Source organism: Zea mays, chromosome 4 (genome assembly GCF_902167145.1).
Source record: "Zea mays cultivar B73 chromosome 4, Zm-B73-REFERENCE-NAM-5.0, whole genome shotgun sequence".
Taxonomy (NCBI): domain Eukaryota; kingdom Viridiplantae; phylum Streptophyta; class Magnoliopsida; order Poales; family Poaceae; genus Zea; species Zea mays.
Genome location: NC_050099.1, coordinates 188,566,847 through 188,584,345, shown reverse-complemented (window position 1 = coordinate 188,584,345; position 17,499 = coordinate 188,566,847). Strand labels below are relative to the sequence as shown.

The window sequence follows — 17,499 nt, the reverse complement described above, 5'->3', positions numbered from 1 at the left end:
TCCCTTTTATAGCCCCAAGGCAGCTAAGAGCCGTTGGAGGCAAACTTGGAAGGCCATCCTTGCCTTCTGTCGAGTGGCGCACCGGACAGTCTGGTGAGCCACCGGACAACTACTGTAGCCTGTCCGGTGCGCGATTGCCTTCCAAATCAGACGCATCCGACTGTTGCTCCTCTGGACTGGTTGGCGCACCGGACACTGTCTGGTGCACACCGGACAGTCCAGTGCCCCAGCTGACCGTTGGAGCAGTCCACGAGTCGCGCGAAGATTGCGCGGCCAACCGTTGGCTCACCGGACAGTCCGGTGCACCACCGGATAGTCCGGTGAATTAGAGCCACGTCGCCCTTTTGCTTTTCCCGAGGGCGACGAGTTTGCCGCGGATGACTCACCAGACAGTCCGGTGCACCACCGGACCGTCCGGTGAATTATAGTCGTACGCCGCCGTCGAATCCCGAGAGCGGCATTTTCACCGGAGACCATCCTGGCGCACCGGACACTATCCGGTGTACCACCGGACAGTCCGGTGTGCCAGGCCGAGCGGGACTTCGGCTGCACACAGCGAAGTCTTGCAATTCGCTTCTTTTCTTCTCTGCTCTGTTTCTAACACTTAGACAAATACATTAGTATACAAAAACCAATTACTAAGTCTAGAAACATACCTTGTTATATGATTTGCACTTTTTGCTTGTTTGGCATATAGCAACTCACTTACTATGTGTTAGACACTTAATCACCAAAACATTAAAGAAATGGGGCCATTTCTCTTTCAATTTCCCACCCGAAGCATGGTGAATAATGTATTCGTGGGTTGTGAGTGGCGCTTCTTCAGGTGCCTGCAACCCCCTTTTCTCTAGCAAACCTTCAACCTTGGAAGATTTAACTTTATCTTCTTCCTTTTCTCTAATAGCATATGTTATTAAATCATTCTTTGAAGAGCTGGCTTTGGTCACATCAAAAGAAGCCTCAGCATCGGTAGCCACCTTCGGTTCAGCAATTACAACCTCAGTAACCTTTGGCGTTATAGGCGAGGGCATCTTTGCATGCCTCAGAACAACCTTACAGTAAAGTTTTCATTAACAACCTTACAATTACAACCTTAGAACAGCCTTGGAACATGCCTTGAATAGAGGGGATTATGGGAAACTTGGTATCACAAAAGTTCATTAACTAGACCAATAACTTTTGCATCCACTAGTTGTACTCTAATACCCTCTCGTGCGAATACAATGCCCTCAATATCATAGAAACACTATTTTAGTTTCAATGGTGATATATTGTTTTAAATTCTTTGTTTTACAATTTTTTTTCTAAATGTATCATGGCAAATATGTGCCTTACAATATTTAACAAACATTGGAGTGTGATTCCATACATTCTGGCTAAGTTTTCCAAGGACATCATTTTCGCAAGGAATGTAGCCTAATGTTGTGTGGTGTTCTATATGGCTTGACATAAATATTATATATGTATACCTTCAGTACAGAGGATTATCATTACACGACAGTTGAGTTTTAAACTGTTGGTTGCTAAAAGTTTCGTTGTACTTAGATGTTACATTTTAAATTGGCAAAGCAATTACCAATTAGCATGTTACACTTGTATTCACATGGAAATCGATACACACGTGGTGGGACCGTGGGAGGTGGATTGGGTTACTCGTATTAGAACCTAGACTTGCCAAATCGAGGTCTTAGAACTTGTTTGGTTAGGGGTGGATTTAAAGGGATTAGAGGGGATTAAATCCCCTCATATACAAATTTGTATAGGATAAGATTTAATCCCCTCTAACTCCCTCAATCCCTTCAAATCGAACATGCCCTTATGAATCAACTTAGACTTTGGGGGTGTTTCTCACCTTCTAAGGTTTTGTTTGTGCACTATAGTATTGACCTCAATCCACATACATTGATGTGGATTGGAGTGCAAATTAGTTTAATTTACACTCTAATCCACCTCAACACATGCCTTAGACATAGAATACTCAAACTAGGCCTAAGGTCATATTCGATTCTACCCAATCCATATAGATTGAGGGGTTTAAATCCATAGTAAGTCAAAATCTCTCTCAATCCATATCATTCATCTCCAATTCATATGGATTGAAAATACTCGAACAAGTCCTAAACTCTAATTACTTTTACTCTGCCAAATCGTTTAAATACAGAGACCTTCCAAATAGAAAATTTTAGAGACTAGCTTTAGGCCTTGTTCGGTTAATCCGTTACCCATGGATTGGATGAGATTGGAAAAAATTAAGGAGTTTAACTTACTTAGAATTTAAATCCATACAATCTCGCTTAATCCACATGGATTGAGAGTTAACCGAACAAGCCCTTAACAAGATGACGAGAAAAACAAAACACCCCTTCGTCTTTCCCCTGCTTGTCATTGTAAAAGTTTATGTTTTCCTATAAGATATTTAAAAAGTTAAGACGTATAGTTGACATCGGTGAAAATAAAAAAATACCTTTAAGACTAAATATGTCATTATTTTTAGTATTGTAACAACCTTAAAAAGTTAAAATTATAAAATCGTAGACCAGTCGAATTCTACAACTTTATAGGTTCGATTTGTTTTTCTTTTGAGATATTTAAAGAACTGAAAAAATATATAAATTTTCGCACGGTATTTTTTTTGCATTTTAATAACCTTACATGAAAAAAATTGTAAACTTTTGTAGAGGTAGACGAGTATCCCACCATCTCTCTTCCTCTTCTTCCTCTGCAGCACCCCGCAGACCAGACGCAGGCACACCGCACCGTGCCCCCTCCCTGTTCATCGCCCGCACCCCAACAACAAGGAACAGGCCGGAGTCCAGCCATCCGACCTTGAATCCGCTTGCCCTCCTGCTTGATCCCACCGCCACGCGCCACCTCAATCGCCCACTCCTCCCTCACCCTCTAGGGTTCCCTGCCGCTCCCACAAATCACGCAATCGGAGACCCCCGGTCCGCCCTCCAATGTGAGTTCCTCTCCTTCCCGCTACTCCACTGCCTCTTTTCGATTCGATTGATGGGAATTTCGTCGCCACCCTGCCTTCTTCTGTAATTACTGTTATTAATATTAGTCCGGGCGTATATCCCCGTACCAGAGGAATCCGGTGGAATTCGCTCTCGAGGATTGTGATATCTTTCTGCCCATAGATTTAAGGTTGGATGGCTGATTTATTAGAATCGGTCAAGGTTCGATGCCCTCTGTGTCTTCTACACTTCAATCTCTCATGTATCAGTTTATCCTGCCTGTGCTGTGCTCGAATATTTGAGATCTCAAGTTCCTGATACTGTACCTTAAGGATTGAATGATGTCTTATCTGTTTGAATCTTGGCCATCTTCTTATTCTTCCGCATGCATAATACAACACTTGGGTGGTCGTTTCTCCTCACGCTGGCTGACTTCCAATCCACCAGGACGACCATGAGCGATGATGGCGACCGCACCTGCCCGCTCTGTGCTGAGGAGATGGACATCACTGACCAGCAACTCAAGCCATGCAAATGCGGCTATGATGTATGTCTACCAATCATCCTCCTATCTCATCATTATCAGATCAGATCAATTAGATTGCAGCCTGCCTTGCCTGCACTATGCGCCATCATCAAATAACTGCTACTTAACTCCACAGATTTGTGTTTGGTGCTGGCACCACATCATAGACATGGCTGAGAAGGAGGAAACAGAGGGCCGCTGCCCTGCCTGCCGCACACGCTATGACAAGGATAGGATCGTCAAGATGGCCGCCACTTGTGACAGGTCCGTCCTGATGCTTCTCTCCTTACCAATCAATTTTTTTTCACTTAAGCAAACTACAATATTTGCAAGTGATTACCCTTTTATATATCATGGGAAATAGGAAGACGTAGGTCTCTCTGTCTCAGATAATTGGAACCATCTGTGAAACTTGACCTTTCCACTAGGTATCTCAAACTTACCTTTTACATTGATGATGGAAGCAGGACAGTGGCAGATAAAAATGCGGAGAAGAAGCAAAAGGCCCAAAGGGTTAAGCCAAAGGCAGCACCAACAGCAACAACAACATCAACCGTAGAATCTAAGAAGCATCTTGCTACTGTCAGGGTTATCCAGAGAAATCTGGTGTACATAATTGGGCTACCTGCGCATTTATGCAATGAGAGCGTGAGTTCACATCCACTTTTGTCCAAGTCGTGTGATATGTTTAAATTTTACTTCTCATATCAACTCTACTATTATTTCTTGTTTAGGTACTTGAGCGCAGGGAGTACTTTGGTCAATATGGGAAAGTTTTGAAGGTTTCAGTTTCCCGTCCGACTGGGCCTCCCTCTCAGCAGGCATCAGCAAACAGCAGTATTAGTGTGTATGTCTCTCTGAACTATACGGTGTACATGCATGATCTGTTCATACTTCATATGAATTTAGATTTCTACTTTCAGTACTGGTCAATTAGCCTGATGGAATATCAAATAACTATCTACTGATTCTATGCAATTGCATGTTTCAAGTTTCTAATGCTGCCTTGTAATACTGGACCATTGGTATTATAAGAAAGTAAATTCAGACTTCAATATTGTTATGTGGTTTTCTATTGAACTTGGTGAAAATGTGATAATTATGTCCATATCGTTGCAAGCAGTTCAGTCATTTAAGTTTAATCTAGGCTACTTAGCAGTGTGATTTTCCTGCAGCCTCTTGATTTGCATAGCCGTACAGCCCGTGCTTGAAAGTAACATTTCTATCCTCATTGCCGACATTAGGATATGTATTGTATTATTGGTGTGAAATTCAAAGAATCAGATAGATGCAAGATATCTGTTTGTGGGATAGGGTCAGAACCCAATCCTGCACGTGCAGATATAGATAAAAATCATCTTTTAATGAAATGTCTGATTTTCTTGGTTTGAATACTTTATGTTGTTCTCCTGGGATGTGTTTTTTTTTGTTTATGAGTGATTTCTCTTGGAAATCCCAGGATAGTGTTTCGATGTATCCTGAAACTTTGTTGTGCCAGAAACATGCATTGTTTTATCATTAACCAGAATTGAGTTAGGGATTATCATTAAGGCATTAACCAAAATGGAGTTAGGATGTCTTTTTTTTGTAGTGTAGAAAACGTTGTGTATACTGAAATGTGCATGCTTGCAACATGTCTAATATGGATCATATTTGAGTGGTCTCTTTGTTGAAGAACATGTGAAATTAGAGTTCTGGTCTTCTAGAACACACACTGCTCCTCATCTTTACTTTCTCTACATAATTCTTCAATATGTTGGTATGTTCCCGTGACTCCTTGGTTTAGCTATCCTTATACATGCATGTTGTTACATAAATCAATTAGTTTTTCCGTGAAGGACAGGCCTGGTGCAGTGGTGAGAGGCCTTTCCACTGAGCCAAAGGTCCTGGGTTTGACGCAGCCTCTGCGCAAAAATGTAGGGTTAAGGCTTGCCTCGGTTATTCCTTCCCCATACCCGACTCATGTGGGAGCCGTCAGCACTGGGTCTGTTCTTTTACTGATTTGTTGAGGGTCTAGTAGTCACGGTTCTAAACTGCTTAAGAAACATCGGTGTTATTTGCATGTTGTTGCAACAAGTTATTCTCTCCAGTCACAGACAAAGTGACATTTTGCACTATGTGCAGTCAAAGTATTTAAACATTGATCATCAACACATCTTGACATAGTTAGATTGAATATTTGAAAATGATATGAGCATATCTGTCCCAAAAAGTAGTTGCATAATGTGCTTTGTAATTATGAGCATATCTAAAGTACCGGACGATGTTCGTACACGCTATTCTCAGCGATTCACTGTGCGTCCGCTATCTGTCCTTCCTGTGAAATCGAGCACGGACATGGGAGGTGGCGGCGGCGATGACCGTGGAGCACGGCGCCGTCGACCAGCAGCGCACGGAGTCGCTTCATCCGGCCAAACACGAGCATCGATTTCTTGGGCTTGGTTGGAGAAAGCAGCCGACAGACGTTGTTGGGAGGAGAGGCGGCGGCGTTTGTAGCAGACGGCCGAGTGGAGGTGGCGCTGGCCATGGACAGAGATCTGAGGAGCGGCGGCGGCGGCGGCCATGAATGGAATCGAGGAGCGACAGCTTGGTCTGGTGTTGTAGGCTGTAGCGTGTTCGGCCAAAGAAAAAGGCTAGGTGGAGGACAAGCAAACGAAAACAGCCAAAAAACACGAACATACGGCTCGTTATTAGTTTTTTAATTAATATATATGCTAAAAAAAGTGACGTAGTGCAAAATGTTAATTAGTTTTTTTGAATTAAGTACATTAGGAAAAATTCAAATTACATGCAAAAGATAGAATAAATATGATAGTTTATAAATTCTGTCAATGCTGTAGATATAGAGGACCGAATTTAGAGAACGTTGCTGGAGATGCAGAATATATAGAGGATGGAATCTTTTAGAGAGTGTTGTAAAGGACAGAGAATATTCTTTTAGAGGACGAAATTTAGAGGACGTTGCTGGAGACAGCCTAATGACTGGATGTCTTATTTGATGGTAGGGAGTGCTCTGTTCGTGTAGGAGTTAGATACAGAATTTCTGCCCTTGCTCAAGCAATGACTGATTCCTGTCAAATGTGTACAGGTATATTACTTATGCCAAAGAAGAAGAAGCCATCCAGTGTATTCAAGCTGTACACAATTTTGTCTTGGAAGGGAAAGTGTTAAGGTGAGTTTCTATACTTTGTTCTCTTACTTTAAGTTTTACACAACATAGTAAGTAGTAACTTAAATGGTTGTTGACTGTTGCAGGGCATGCTTTGGTACTACGAAGTATTGCCATGCATGGCTGAGAAACATGGTACAATTGTTGCTTCGTTTTGATAGCTTCATTTACTTACTCTATTACCCAGTTCTCTTATCTTGAATATTTCTTAACTTTTCTCAGACATGTGGGAATCCAGATTGTCTCTATTTGCATGATGTAGGCAGTCAGGAGGATAGTTTTACTAAAGATGAGATAATCTCAGCATATACGAGGTAGTACTGAACTATTTTAACATATTTTGTGGAACCTTAGTTTCTTGTTCTGCTTCCTTATTCATTTTACCCTAAGTCATGTGCTAGTCCTGGCCATCACTTTCCTTATCTGTGTAAACTACTTGTACTCACATTGCTTTTTGAGAACACCATTTACTTTTCCATTTTTGGATATAATAATTAGTCCCTTGAAGCCATACAAGCAAAGTCTTACTATGTATAAGCTGATGGTATTCTCTGGGGTTTGTTTTACAAAAACATGTCAGCTTCAATGTGTATGTTTATTATATTTAGTGTTGGTTTGATGAACTCATCCCTGTGCAAAATCTTATTATGTATAAGCTGTTGGTGTCCTTTATAAGTTGATTTAGAAAACAGTATGCGTGCTTTAATGTGGATGTTTTATTATATTAATTATTACTTTGATGAACTTTCTGCTAAAACAACTTTATAGTTTCAATTGCTACTTTTCATTCACTCTTCTATATCCTGTCAGGACCAGAGTCCCCCAGATGGCATCTAGTGTTTCGCAAAGACGTACAGGCAACATGTTGCCTCCTCCAGGAGATGATTTCTCTTACAGTGCAGTGGTTTCAGCCAAGCATACCTTCAAGAATGCAACACTTGTATGTTCTTTGCGCTGAAAATTCAAAACGCATTCGATGAGATGTCATTTTTTTAAAACTTCAATGCTGCTTTCTAGTCTAGGTTTAATCGCTGATATTTCATAATGTTTTGACTTACATGCTCCATTAACTGGCCGCTATCTGTGCAGAATACCACCAACCAGCCCAGACCTTCACCTCCAAACAGTAGTTCTGGGAGGTCCACACTTCCACCAGCTGCCTCATGGTATGGTACCTCAAAGCCTTCTGCTACCTTTTTGCTATGCTTGAAGCTGAAGACTGTGTTACTGATTTTTTTCCTTTTTTATATGCAGGGGACAACGTGATGTGAACGCCAGGACAACAGCTACTGGGGTGACATCATCACAATCTCATACAAAACCAAAATCAGAATCACAGAGTAATCCATTTTCAAGTTCTTCAGTAATTTCCAGTACAAAAACACCCTCTTCATGGAATGATGATACAAGTACAGCAGCAAAAATGTCTGAAGGACAGCAAGTGTCAGAAAAAGAGTCCAAAACCTTGCAGCTGTATAAGCCTGGTATTTCAATGGCAACACAAGCTACATCATCACTTGAGTTATCACTGAACATAGACTTCTCGACAATACCTTCAGCTTGGAATGACGATGAGATTGTAGTATCAGATGGGATGTCAAAAGGAAGCGATGAAAATCAAGTTGCAAATGAAAATGGCGAGCTAACCCATCCAGCATCTAAGCCACTAGTCTTATCTAAGAAAGACATAACAATGAAATCTACCAGTACCAGCAAAAGTCCTCCAAATATTGTATCAAGTCTAGCAATATCTAAATCAGATGTAAATACTAGTGATGGTGACCACTCACTTACCAATATTAGCCTTACTTCAAATGCTGTAGTCTGCCAATCTAATCATGTTGCTGGGGCGAAAATATTGGAGGATATTAGATCCAGGGACACTGACATGGAGAAGCTATCTGTTCATATATCTTCAGTAAAATTAGGTGGCAATGATGAGATTCAGATTATGGCAGGAAATCAGCGACCAGATGTAATGCCATGCACATCTGTTGATGCGCCCATGAATCAGAATTTCGACAGAGACCAATCTCATCTCAATCTTAATGAGCCTTTGTTACCTTCAGAAAATAAGGATACTGTTCTTTCTTGTCAATATAGTTCTGATAAGCGTCTTGATTGGAGTTCAGAGATGCAAAATGGTAGTGTGACTCCTTCAAATAATATAGTAGATTCTACGATGCTCACTGGTAAACTTCATAGTATACTACTGGATGTTTCAGAGCAACCATCATATGCCCGATTCCCTAGTTCATTGGATACTTCATTGTGTAATGATACAGAAAGTAACACTGCAGCAACGATTGACACTACAATTTCACATATGCAGACTGAGTTCTCTTCAATTAATAATATGTATGCCTTGTTAAATGGAGGTCAAGATGGACTCGGGACTGTAAATACACACGGTAATGTTTCTGAACAGCATCCTGGAATGGGAAATCATCAATGTAGAGCAATGGGTTCAGTAAGAACTGAAGCAATGGGTTCAGTAAGAACAGATAGTATAGGAAGTTTTGAGAAGACCATAAGCATAAATAAGGATGAGAGCAGAATAATTTCTGATATGTTATCATCAGAGTTTAATCCATGGGATGATTCATATTCGACTGCTAACAATTTTGTTAGGATGCTTAGGGAATCTGAAAATAATGATGTCCACTTCGCTGTGCCTTCATGGAAATCAGGAACCGGGAACAAAGAGTCTAGATTTTCATTTGCTAGACAGGATAACCAAGGGAACTTATTGGATTCATCTCTCAGAAACTGTGGTACTGGTACCGAGCAGAATTTCAGTTTGCTACCCCAGAATTCTCGAGGAAATATCTACCAGAATGGCCTTGCATTCCAATCTTTGGAGAACGATTTTTCGAACAGCAACTCTCTTGGTGTATTAGATATGTTAACTACTGGTGAGTACTATGATACCTTCTTACTTCTTTGCCTTTTTTTTTGAATGCGCAGGAGGACTGCACCATTTTATAAATTAAGAAGAGAGGCTACATGGTCATGAGAAGACCAACAATACAAAAGAAAAAAATACAAAAGAAAAAAACTAAGGACTCCTTACGGAGGCCAGAAACATGCATACATAAACTGGTCCATAGGAACACAGCCACCAACCAGAAGAGACAAAGATGCCTCCATCCCTCAATTAGCAGGAAGAGGGGCTGCCAGTTAGGATAATCCCTTGGCACCAGCAGCCTCCCACACACTCCTCTCATCTTCAAACTGCTTGAGGATTAAAGGCAGGCTAGGAGACCCATTGTCAAAAACACATCTGTTGCGATGAAGCCAGATCAGCCAAGCTCCCAAGATGATAAGGGAATCGAGACCCTTCTTGGAGAGCCCATTAACTATTTCTGAGGCATTTTCCCACCAATCCAAAAAGGAGGTAGCACCTGGCTGAGGAGCTAAGGAGTGCATACCAAACTTTCTTAGCACCTTATACCAGAAAACCCTGGCAAAGACACATGAGACAAACAGATGATTTATAGATTCAGCATCCTGATCACATAAGGGGCATTTGTTTGGGTGATTAAATCCTCTCTTGAGTCTATCTGCTATCCAGCATCTGTTCTGAGCAACAAGCCAAATGAAAAAACGGCATTTTGGTGGCGCCCAAGTTTTCCACACTCGCTTATAGTGCCCAAAATAGCATGATCCCATAAAAAGACCTTTATAGGCAGACCTTGCAGAGTATCTTCCATCTGGAGCAATGCTGAAAACGTGCTTATCCTCCCTGTCAGGATGCAACTTAAAGCCTAAAAGCATCTCACAAAGACGAAGATAGTCTGATAAAGCTTCAACAGTGAGGGCCTCCTGGATGTCATCAATCCATCGACCATTGGATCAAGCTTCTTTCACAGTTCGTTTCTGAGCCAATCTTTTAGGATTTATGCCAAAAAGCCTCGGGGCCAGCTCAGAAATTCTCTCCCCATGCAACCACCTATCAGTCCAGAACAGGGTGTTTGCACCGTCCCCCACTTCGGAAATCAGGACCCTGGAAAAGAAAGCTTGGGCCTTGGCCGGGATTTGAATAGAAAGGCCAGACCAAGGGCGCCCAGACTCAGTTTTTTGCAGCCACAGCCATCTCATTCGGAGAGCCCAGCAGAGCTCCTGTAGACTAGAAATACCGAGGCCTCCCAGATTAAGGGGTCTACAAACCTTTCCCCATGCTACCAAACAATGCCCCCCTTTAACTTCTTTTCTACCCTTCCAGAGAAATCATTTTCTTATTTTATCAATCGCCTCCAAAGCTCAATGGGGGATGTCAACTGCCATTGCCACATAAATAGACATGCCTGTAAGCACATGTTGAACCAGGATTCTTCTCCCTGATCTAGTCATTAGATCCGCCTTCCAATGCGGCAGCCGATCAGCAACCCTTTTAACCGAAGTCAGAAAATTATGTTTGTTTAACTTATGGATGGAAAGAGGGAGACCTAAGTACCGGCAAGGGAAGGCAGTCACGGCACAGGGCAGCAGGGGCTGGACTTCCATTAAGGTATCCTCAGGGCACCTGATGGGAAGAATGCTGGACTTCTCTACATTATTGTAGAGGCTAGAAGCATCTCCAAACAACTGGAGAATTTCCAGAGTGACAGATATATCAAAGGGTGCAGGGTGTAGGAATAAGACCACATCATCAGCATACATAGAGATTCTGTGCAAACTCTCCCCCCCTTGAAAGTTGCTGTAGCAGCCCTCCCTCTTCTGCCTTATTGAACAGAAAGCCCAAAATATCCATTGCAAGAATGGAAAGCAATGGAGAAAGAGGGTCTCCTGACGAAGACCTCTTTTATGTTGAATATGAGATCCAGGGAACCCATTGAGGAGCACTTGTGTCGAGGAAGAGGCCAACAGACCGCAAATAATATCTCTTCAAATCTGCCCAAAACCCATCTACGCCATGACTTCAATTATAAAGGACCATGAGACTGAGTCAAAAGCCTTTGTGATGTCCAATTTGAATAGCAACCGAGCCATCTTGTGTTGATACAAGAGCCTCGACGTTTGCTGGACCAACATGAAGTTATCTTGTATGAATCTTCCTTTTATGATAGCACAATGATTAGGGGAAACCATCTCATGCAACTTTTTGGCCAACCGATTTGCAAGGATTTTTGTGATTATTTTAGCAAAACTGTGCACAAGACTTATAGGCCGAAAATCCTTAACCTGATCAGCCCCTTCGTGCTTCGGAATCATAGTGATATAAGCAGTGTTTAACTTGCTGAAATAGCAGAACTTTCTGCTCCAAACTGCTGAAGTTGCAGCCAACACCTCATTCTTAATAACCCCCCAGCAAGATTTGTAAAACAGCCCTGTAAAACCATCAGGTCCTGGAGCCTTATCAGCAGGCATGTCTCTAATGGTATCCCAAACTTCTTGCTCAGAGATAGGAGAATCCAAATCAGACAGATTATGTCTAGGGACACCAAGGGCCTCCAAGTTTATCGTCCTGTCCCTTTCTCTGTACTGACCAATGAGGTTATAATAAAACTGATCTACTGCAGCAGCTTTCTCATTATGAGCAGTCAAAATTCGATCTCCATCCAAAAGTTTTGCTACAAAATTCTTCCTTTTGCGGTGCCGGGCATGGAGATGAAAGAACTTGGTGTTAGCATCTCCTTCTTTGAGCCAAGAGATTCTAGAGCGAAGTCTAGCCATGGTGCGCTTGAAGGAGGACAGCAACATACAATGCCTTTTGTCTTTGATGGATTATCCCCTAGTGTTTCCGCAACTCTCTGTCAGGCAAGGGATGAACAACAGTTGGGGGAAATGGCAGGAGCTAAGGGTCTCTCCTTTCTTGCCGCAACCAACAGTGGCCCCTAGCTGCCTGTTGTAGGGTTGTATTTGTTTATCATGGATTGTTTTCTTTTTCTTTGTTTTAAACCTCCTTAGGGGAGCTTTTTGTACTGTGGTCTATTTTGGACCCTCTTTTCCTTCTACTTAATATAATGATGCGCAGTTCTCCTGCGCTTTCGAAAAAAAACATACAATGCCTTTTCAGCCTGTTCTTGAACCATACCTCAACTGTCGTGAGCTGTCTCTCATCCTGAGCCATTTCCACCCTGTGTAGCACCTCTTTGGCCAAAGCAAGCTGAGATCTCACATGACCAACCTTGTTGGCACTCCAGGCTTTCAACTGTTTAGCCGTCGCCTTCAGTTTTTTATCAAGGGTCAGGAAGGGACAACTATCCAGATCAACAGAGTTCCAAGCAGACTGAACAATATCCTGAAACCCATCCAGTTTAGTCCAAAAGGACTCGAAGTGAAACCTGCGCTTTCTTGGCTTGTTATCTCTGAGCTCAAGGATCAAGGGGCAGTGATCTTGAGTCCTGAGAGGCTGCACTCTGGAGCAGAGCTTAAGAATGGGCCAGGTCAATCATGAAGGATAGCAGGACCCATAGAATGATGAGAGGCCTTCTGGGTGGAGTTGGGAGGTTCTGGATGAGAGGTCCTGCTGAGCCTGGATCTGCAGATTCCTGAACCTGCGTCTTGAATAAACCTTGAGGGCTGAGGTATCAGGGAAATCCAGAGCCTCATAAACGTGCCTGCCTGTCTCTAGCGACCCAATTTGGGGCGAGACAAGTCGAGAGTCCAAATTCTCAGCAGCCCTGAATGTGCATTGGGGCGAGACAACATTGTTCAAGAAAGTCTCCGGCGTCCCAATGGAATGTAGGGGCGAGACTAGAACAGCATGGGAAGTCTCAAGCAACCCAAACGAAGGGTGGAGGGTAGGGGTGGTAACGGGCCATTTAATTTAGCCTAGCAAATCTAAGGATCAAGTCAAGTTAGGGCCGGATCATAAAACAATACAATTTTGAACTAACAAAATTAAGGGCCTTGTTGGTTTGTGAAGCAAGTATTAGGGCCATGATCCATTACCACCCTTAGTGGAGGGGGACTGGAGGCTGGTGGGGCGAACTCAGGTATTCACTCTCTAGCGGCCCAGAACGAAGGATCCGGGGCGAAGAGGAAAGCATTGGGTCCAGCGGCCCAACAACTTCCGTCCCCAAGGAGCCCAATGGCAGCCCATCCAATAGAGGCCCACCAGGGAAATTATGGGGCGGGAGGGGACCTGACGAGTCCAGCGCCCGCGCTTCAGAGGTCATCAAAGCACCCACGAAGACCCATGCCTGATCCACATCCCCAGTCCGACTGTGTCTCTTCTCAGAAACCGAGCCGGCAATCTCGGGAGCGCGCGTGATCCTTGCGCCTTCAACCGTCTTCTCGAGAAACGGGGCGGAGGCGGCTGAGTGTAATGAAAGCAGATCCCGCCCAAGATATGGGCCTTCCCTCCCTGCACCATCCAGCGGAAACGGTTCCACTGCCCCAGGCGCACGTGGAGATCCCCTCAACGGCGGTGACGGATCCACTGCCCCGGGGGCACACGTGAAGACCCGCTGTAGGCGGTTCAGATCCCCCAGGCGCATTCGCCGATCCGCCATGGCCCACCGGCATGACAGGGCCAAGGCGAAGATGTACTGTTCTCCGATGTTCGTGGGGGAAGCCCGAACGTTGATGTTGGGAGTCGGGGCCGCCGCGATCTTCTTCATCATCAGGGCGCTTGCCATCTGCCGGACAACAATGGATTTTGGACAAGCTTCAACCAGGACAACATCCATCCTGGTCTTGTACGTGAGGCATCTCTTCTCATGCAAAGCATCCCCAGGCTCAACAATGTGAAGGTCCATTTCTCGGTGCAGCCTTCCTGGGTCAAAACACCAAGCCCGAACAGCTGCAGAACATGGTGAAAGCTGCCTTGGACTGCACCCGGGCTCTGCCGCTCCCTACGCTTGGAGCGTCTTCTTTTCTTGTTGCGGAGGCTTTTCTGGGGGCCATCCAGCGGGGTCATCTTCTGAAAATTATCACTCATCACAGACTCCACTGGTGGGGAGATCCGTCTCCACACCGATCTCCTGCGCAGCTTGTCTGGACGGGAGGGCGTCGGATGCAAGGCTTCACTGGGAGCAGACAGGCGCTGCCACACCGGGATTTTCACGCCTTGCCCGCCCAGACGCTGCCACACCGTCTTCTTCTCCTTGAATACTCCAGAGGTAGAACATGCAATTGCCAGATGTCCAGACTTGAGACACTTGAGACATCTAGAGGGACGGCGGCATGTCACAACAAAGTCAGAGGAGAAGCAGTTGAAACACTTCCCTCGGAGATCCACAAGGGACTGTCTACGAGGATGCAACTCACCACGAGGTCTCCTCCTACGCACCACCACCTGCCATCCTTCTTGATCAACCTCCGGAGGCACTCTGCGACTTTGAGCCTCTGGAAGTGGGAGGATCACAGTCCTTTCCCCTCCTGGTGATCTCTTGCTAGACGTCGGAGGGGAGGAGATGATCCTTGCAGAGCTGGATAACAGCACCTCTTCATATGAGTGAGGCGCCCGGCAAGACCCATCCAACGAGGAGTCCGGGCAGGAATCGCTCCAACGCTGGAACTTGGACCGTCTAGCTTGGGAGCCCTGGAAGCCGAGACAGTCAGCAAGGGTGGTCGCTGGGTCCGGAGTGGAGTCCCGCGAGTGGCTATGGTTGAGGGAGGTGGCGGAGGGAGGGGGGTTGAGGGGAGGAGGAGACGGGCTGAGGGGGTGGGGAGGCCATCTCCGCGGCTCCAGTTTCTTACTTCTTTGCCTGACTGAGCAGAATGATAAGTACTGCAATTGAATGACCTTATTCTGTGCTACACTTATTTTTCATTGAGTGTTGGTAAAGATATTCTGATATTCTGACTCAAATAGATTGCTGATCAATTGGTGCTTATGATATGTTTTTTTACCAGTGTTAAGTTTGCATGCTTATTATATGAAGAATTTGCTTTCTCAGGTACATCGAGGTCTAAAATATCTGCGCCCCCAGGATTTTCAGCACCAGCAAGAGTCCCCCCTCCTGGATTTTCTACTGCACTTCCATCCCAGGAGTTTCCTTCTGGAATTTCGTCTCATGATGGGTCTATAGCCCTTCCTAGATTCCCTTGGGCATTTTCTTCTCAAATTTCAGCCCAGGAACTGTCTAAGCCCCCTAGTAGACTGCCTTCTCCATTTTCTTCTGGTTTTTCATCTCTGGATGGGCCTAATTCCTCGTCTAGGTTTCCTTCTGCATTTCCTTCTGGATTTTCATCACAGAATGGCCCTAACCCTTCATCTGGATTCCCTTTTTCTTCTGGGTTTTCATCACAGGATGGGTCTAATCAGTCGTATGGCTCAACAAACCCAGGTTTGTTTCCTGTCTTAATTTCTCTCTCTCTCTCTCTCTCTCTCTCTCTCTCTCTTATTTTCCTAGAACTACTTTGATTTCTCATGCCTTTTGCGGTGCTTTGCAGAAAATCTTCTCCGGAATACTGTTCTGGGTGGCAGTAGTAATCATTATCAATCTCAGTTTGGAAGGCACTCAAGTGACATGGAGTTCGATGATCCTGCTATATTAGCTGTGGGCAAAGGGCTGATGCCTGGAATTGGCGATTCAGGGCTGGAGATGAAAAATACTCCTGCTTTTCAAGCACAGTTGCAACCAGCAAGCAGTGATCCAAGATTTCACTTACATATACAGCCAAATGTGCAGTCTCACCAAAACATGGGATTCGCAGACCATATGCAGGATGGTTTGAACCATATGAATGATAATAGATTTTTAGGTCAGAACCATGGTCCTCTATCCCCTTATGTGCAGATTCCGCAACAACCCAGAAACTCGCAGGTTACAAATGGTCACTGGGATGGGTGGAGTGATTCGAGACAAGGGAATAGCACTCCTATGTCAGACATGTCGAGGATATTATATCCAAGTGAAGTGAACAAGTTGCACATGCTGGGTTCAAATGATATCTATAACAGAGCCTTTGGAATGTGATCATCTCCTGGGATAATGTGTGAGTTTGAGCTGACATGTTCTGACTTGGGGGCGTTCTGTGGAAGTAACTGGTTGCACAACACAGTATACCTGATGTGGATAATGGTGGTTGTGCTTATGAGCTGGTACACGAGTATTTTTTGCTATTGGAATTTACAAAAACGAACCTGAGTTTTGGTTCAGCTATTTGAAATTACCAGGTACCCATGCCATTTTGTTTTGTGGCTGTTTGTGATAGTTAGTGTTCTATGTAGTAGTGGACTAGTGGTGCACAAACAATTTGAAAACTGACCTTTGTTTGTTGATGATCAGGTTCGTTCTCTTGTATGATCTGTGAAGCTTGAGTGAAAAGAAAGATTATGTGCCGAGAACAAAGCAGCTGAAGTTGAAATATATTGAGATATGTCTATAATGTAGTGTGGTGTGGCTCTTGAACGTGAGCGACTAAGAAGATTTGGTGGGCTTGACTTGATGATGGCAGTGTTTTCTTGTGTTGGTACATGATGATGGTGTTGGTCGGTGGCTGCCTGGCCAGTACATGCGTTTTGCCATAATAATACCCATGGTATAATAATAATAATAATAATAATAATAATAATAATAATAATAATAATAATAATAATAATAATAATAATAATAATAATAATAATAATAATAATAATAATAATAATAATAATAATAATAATAATAATAATAATAATAATAATAATAATAATAATAATAATAATAATAATAATAATAATAATAATAATAATAATAATAATAATAATAATAATAATAATAATAATAATAATAATAATAATAATAATAATAATAATAATAATAATAATAATAATAATAATAATAATAATAATAATAATAATAATAATAATAATAATAATAATAATAATAATAATAATAATAATAATAATAATAATAATAATAATAATAATAATAATAATAATAATAATAATAATAATAATAATAATAATAATA

The 17,499-nt window shown here is 43.1% G+C and overlaps 1 protein-coding gene across 2 annotated transcripts; it reads left to right on the top strand.

Annotated features, from left to right (window-relative positions):
- The first annotated feature begins 2,761 nt into the window (after positions 1-2,761).
- On the top strand, positions 2,762-17,060 carry LOC100384257 (RNA binding (RRM/RBD/RNP motifs) family protein). Of its 2 annotated transcripts, NR_158580.1 has the most exons (14): positions 2,762-2,959; positions 3,405-3,504; positions 3,620-3,747; positions 3,951-4,131; positions 4,218-4,330; positions 6,572-6,655; positions 6,739-6,787; positions 6,875-6,966; positions 7,463-7,592; positions 7,742-7,818; positions 7,907-9,567; positions 15,502-15,891; positions 15,998-16,724; positions 16,837-17,060. NR_158580.1 is itself a non-coding variant. In NM_001365703.1 (13 exons), coding segments are annotated over exons 1-13 (3,534 nt in total). In that variant the 5' UTR covers positions 2,762-2,957; the 3' UTR covers positions 16,525-16,830. The 2 variants fall into 2 exon arrangements, 1 of the variants encoding a protein (NP_001352632.1); NM_001365703.1 differs by lacking the exon at positions 16,837-17,060 and having other exon boundaries at positions 15,998-16,830.
- Positions 17,061-17,499: the final 439 nt, after the last annotated feature.

Excerpts from the sequence above, each read along its gene's own strand:
- LOC100384257 (NM_001365703.1), top strand. Across the intron at positions 7,593-7,741 it reads CCTTCAAGAATGCAACACTT|AATACCACCAACCAGCCCAG; the intron begins GTATGTTCTTTG and ends CTATCTGTGCAG. Across the intron at positions 15,892-15,997 it reads GTATGGCTCAACAAACCCAG|AAAATCTTCTCCGGAATACT; the intron begins GTTTGTTTCCTG and ends GGTGCTTTGCAG.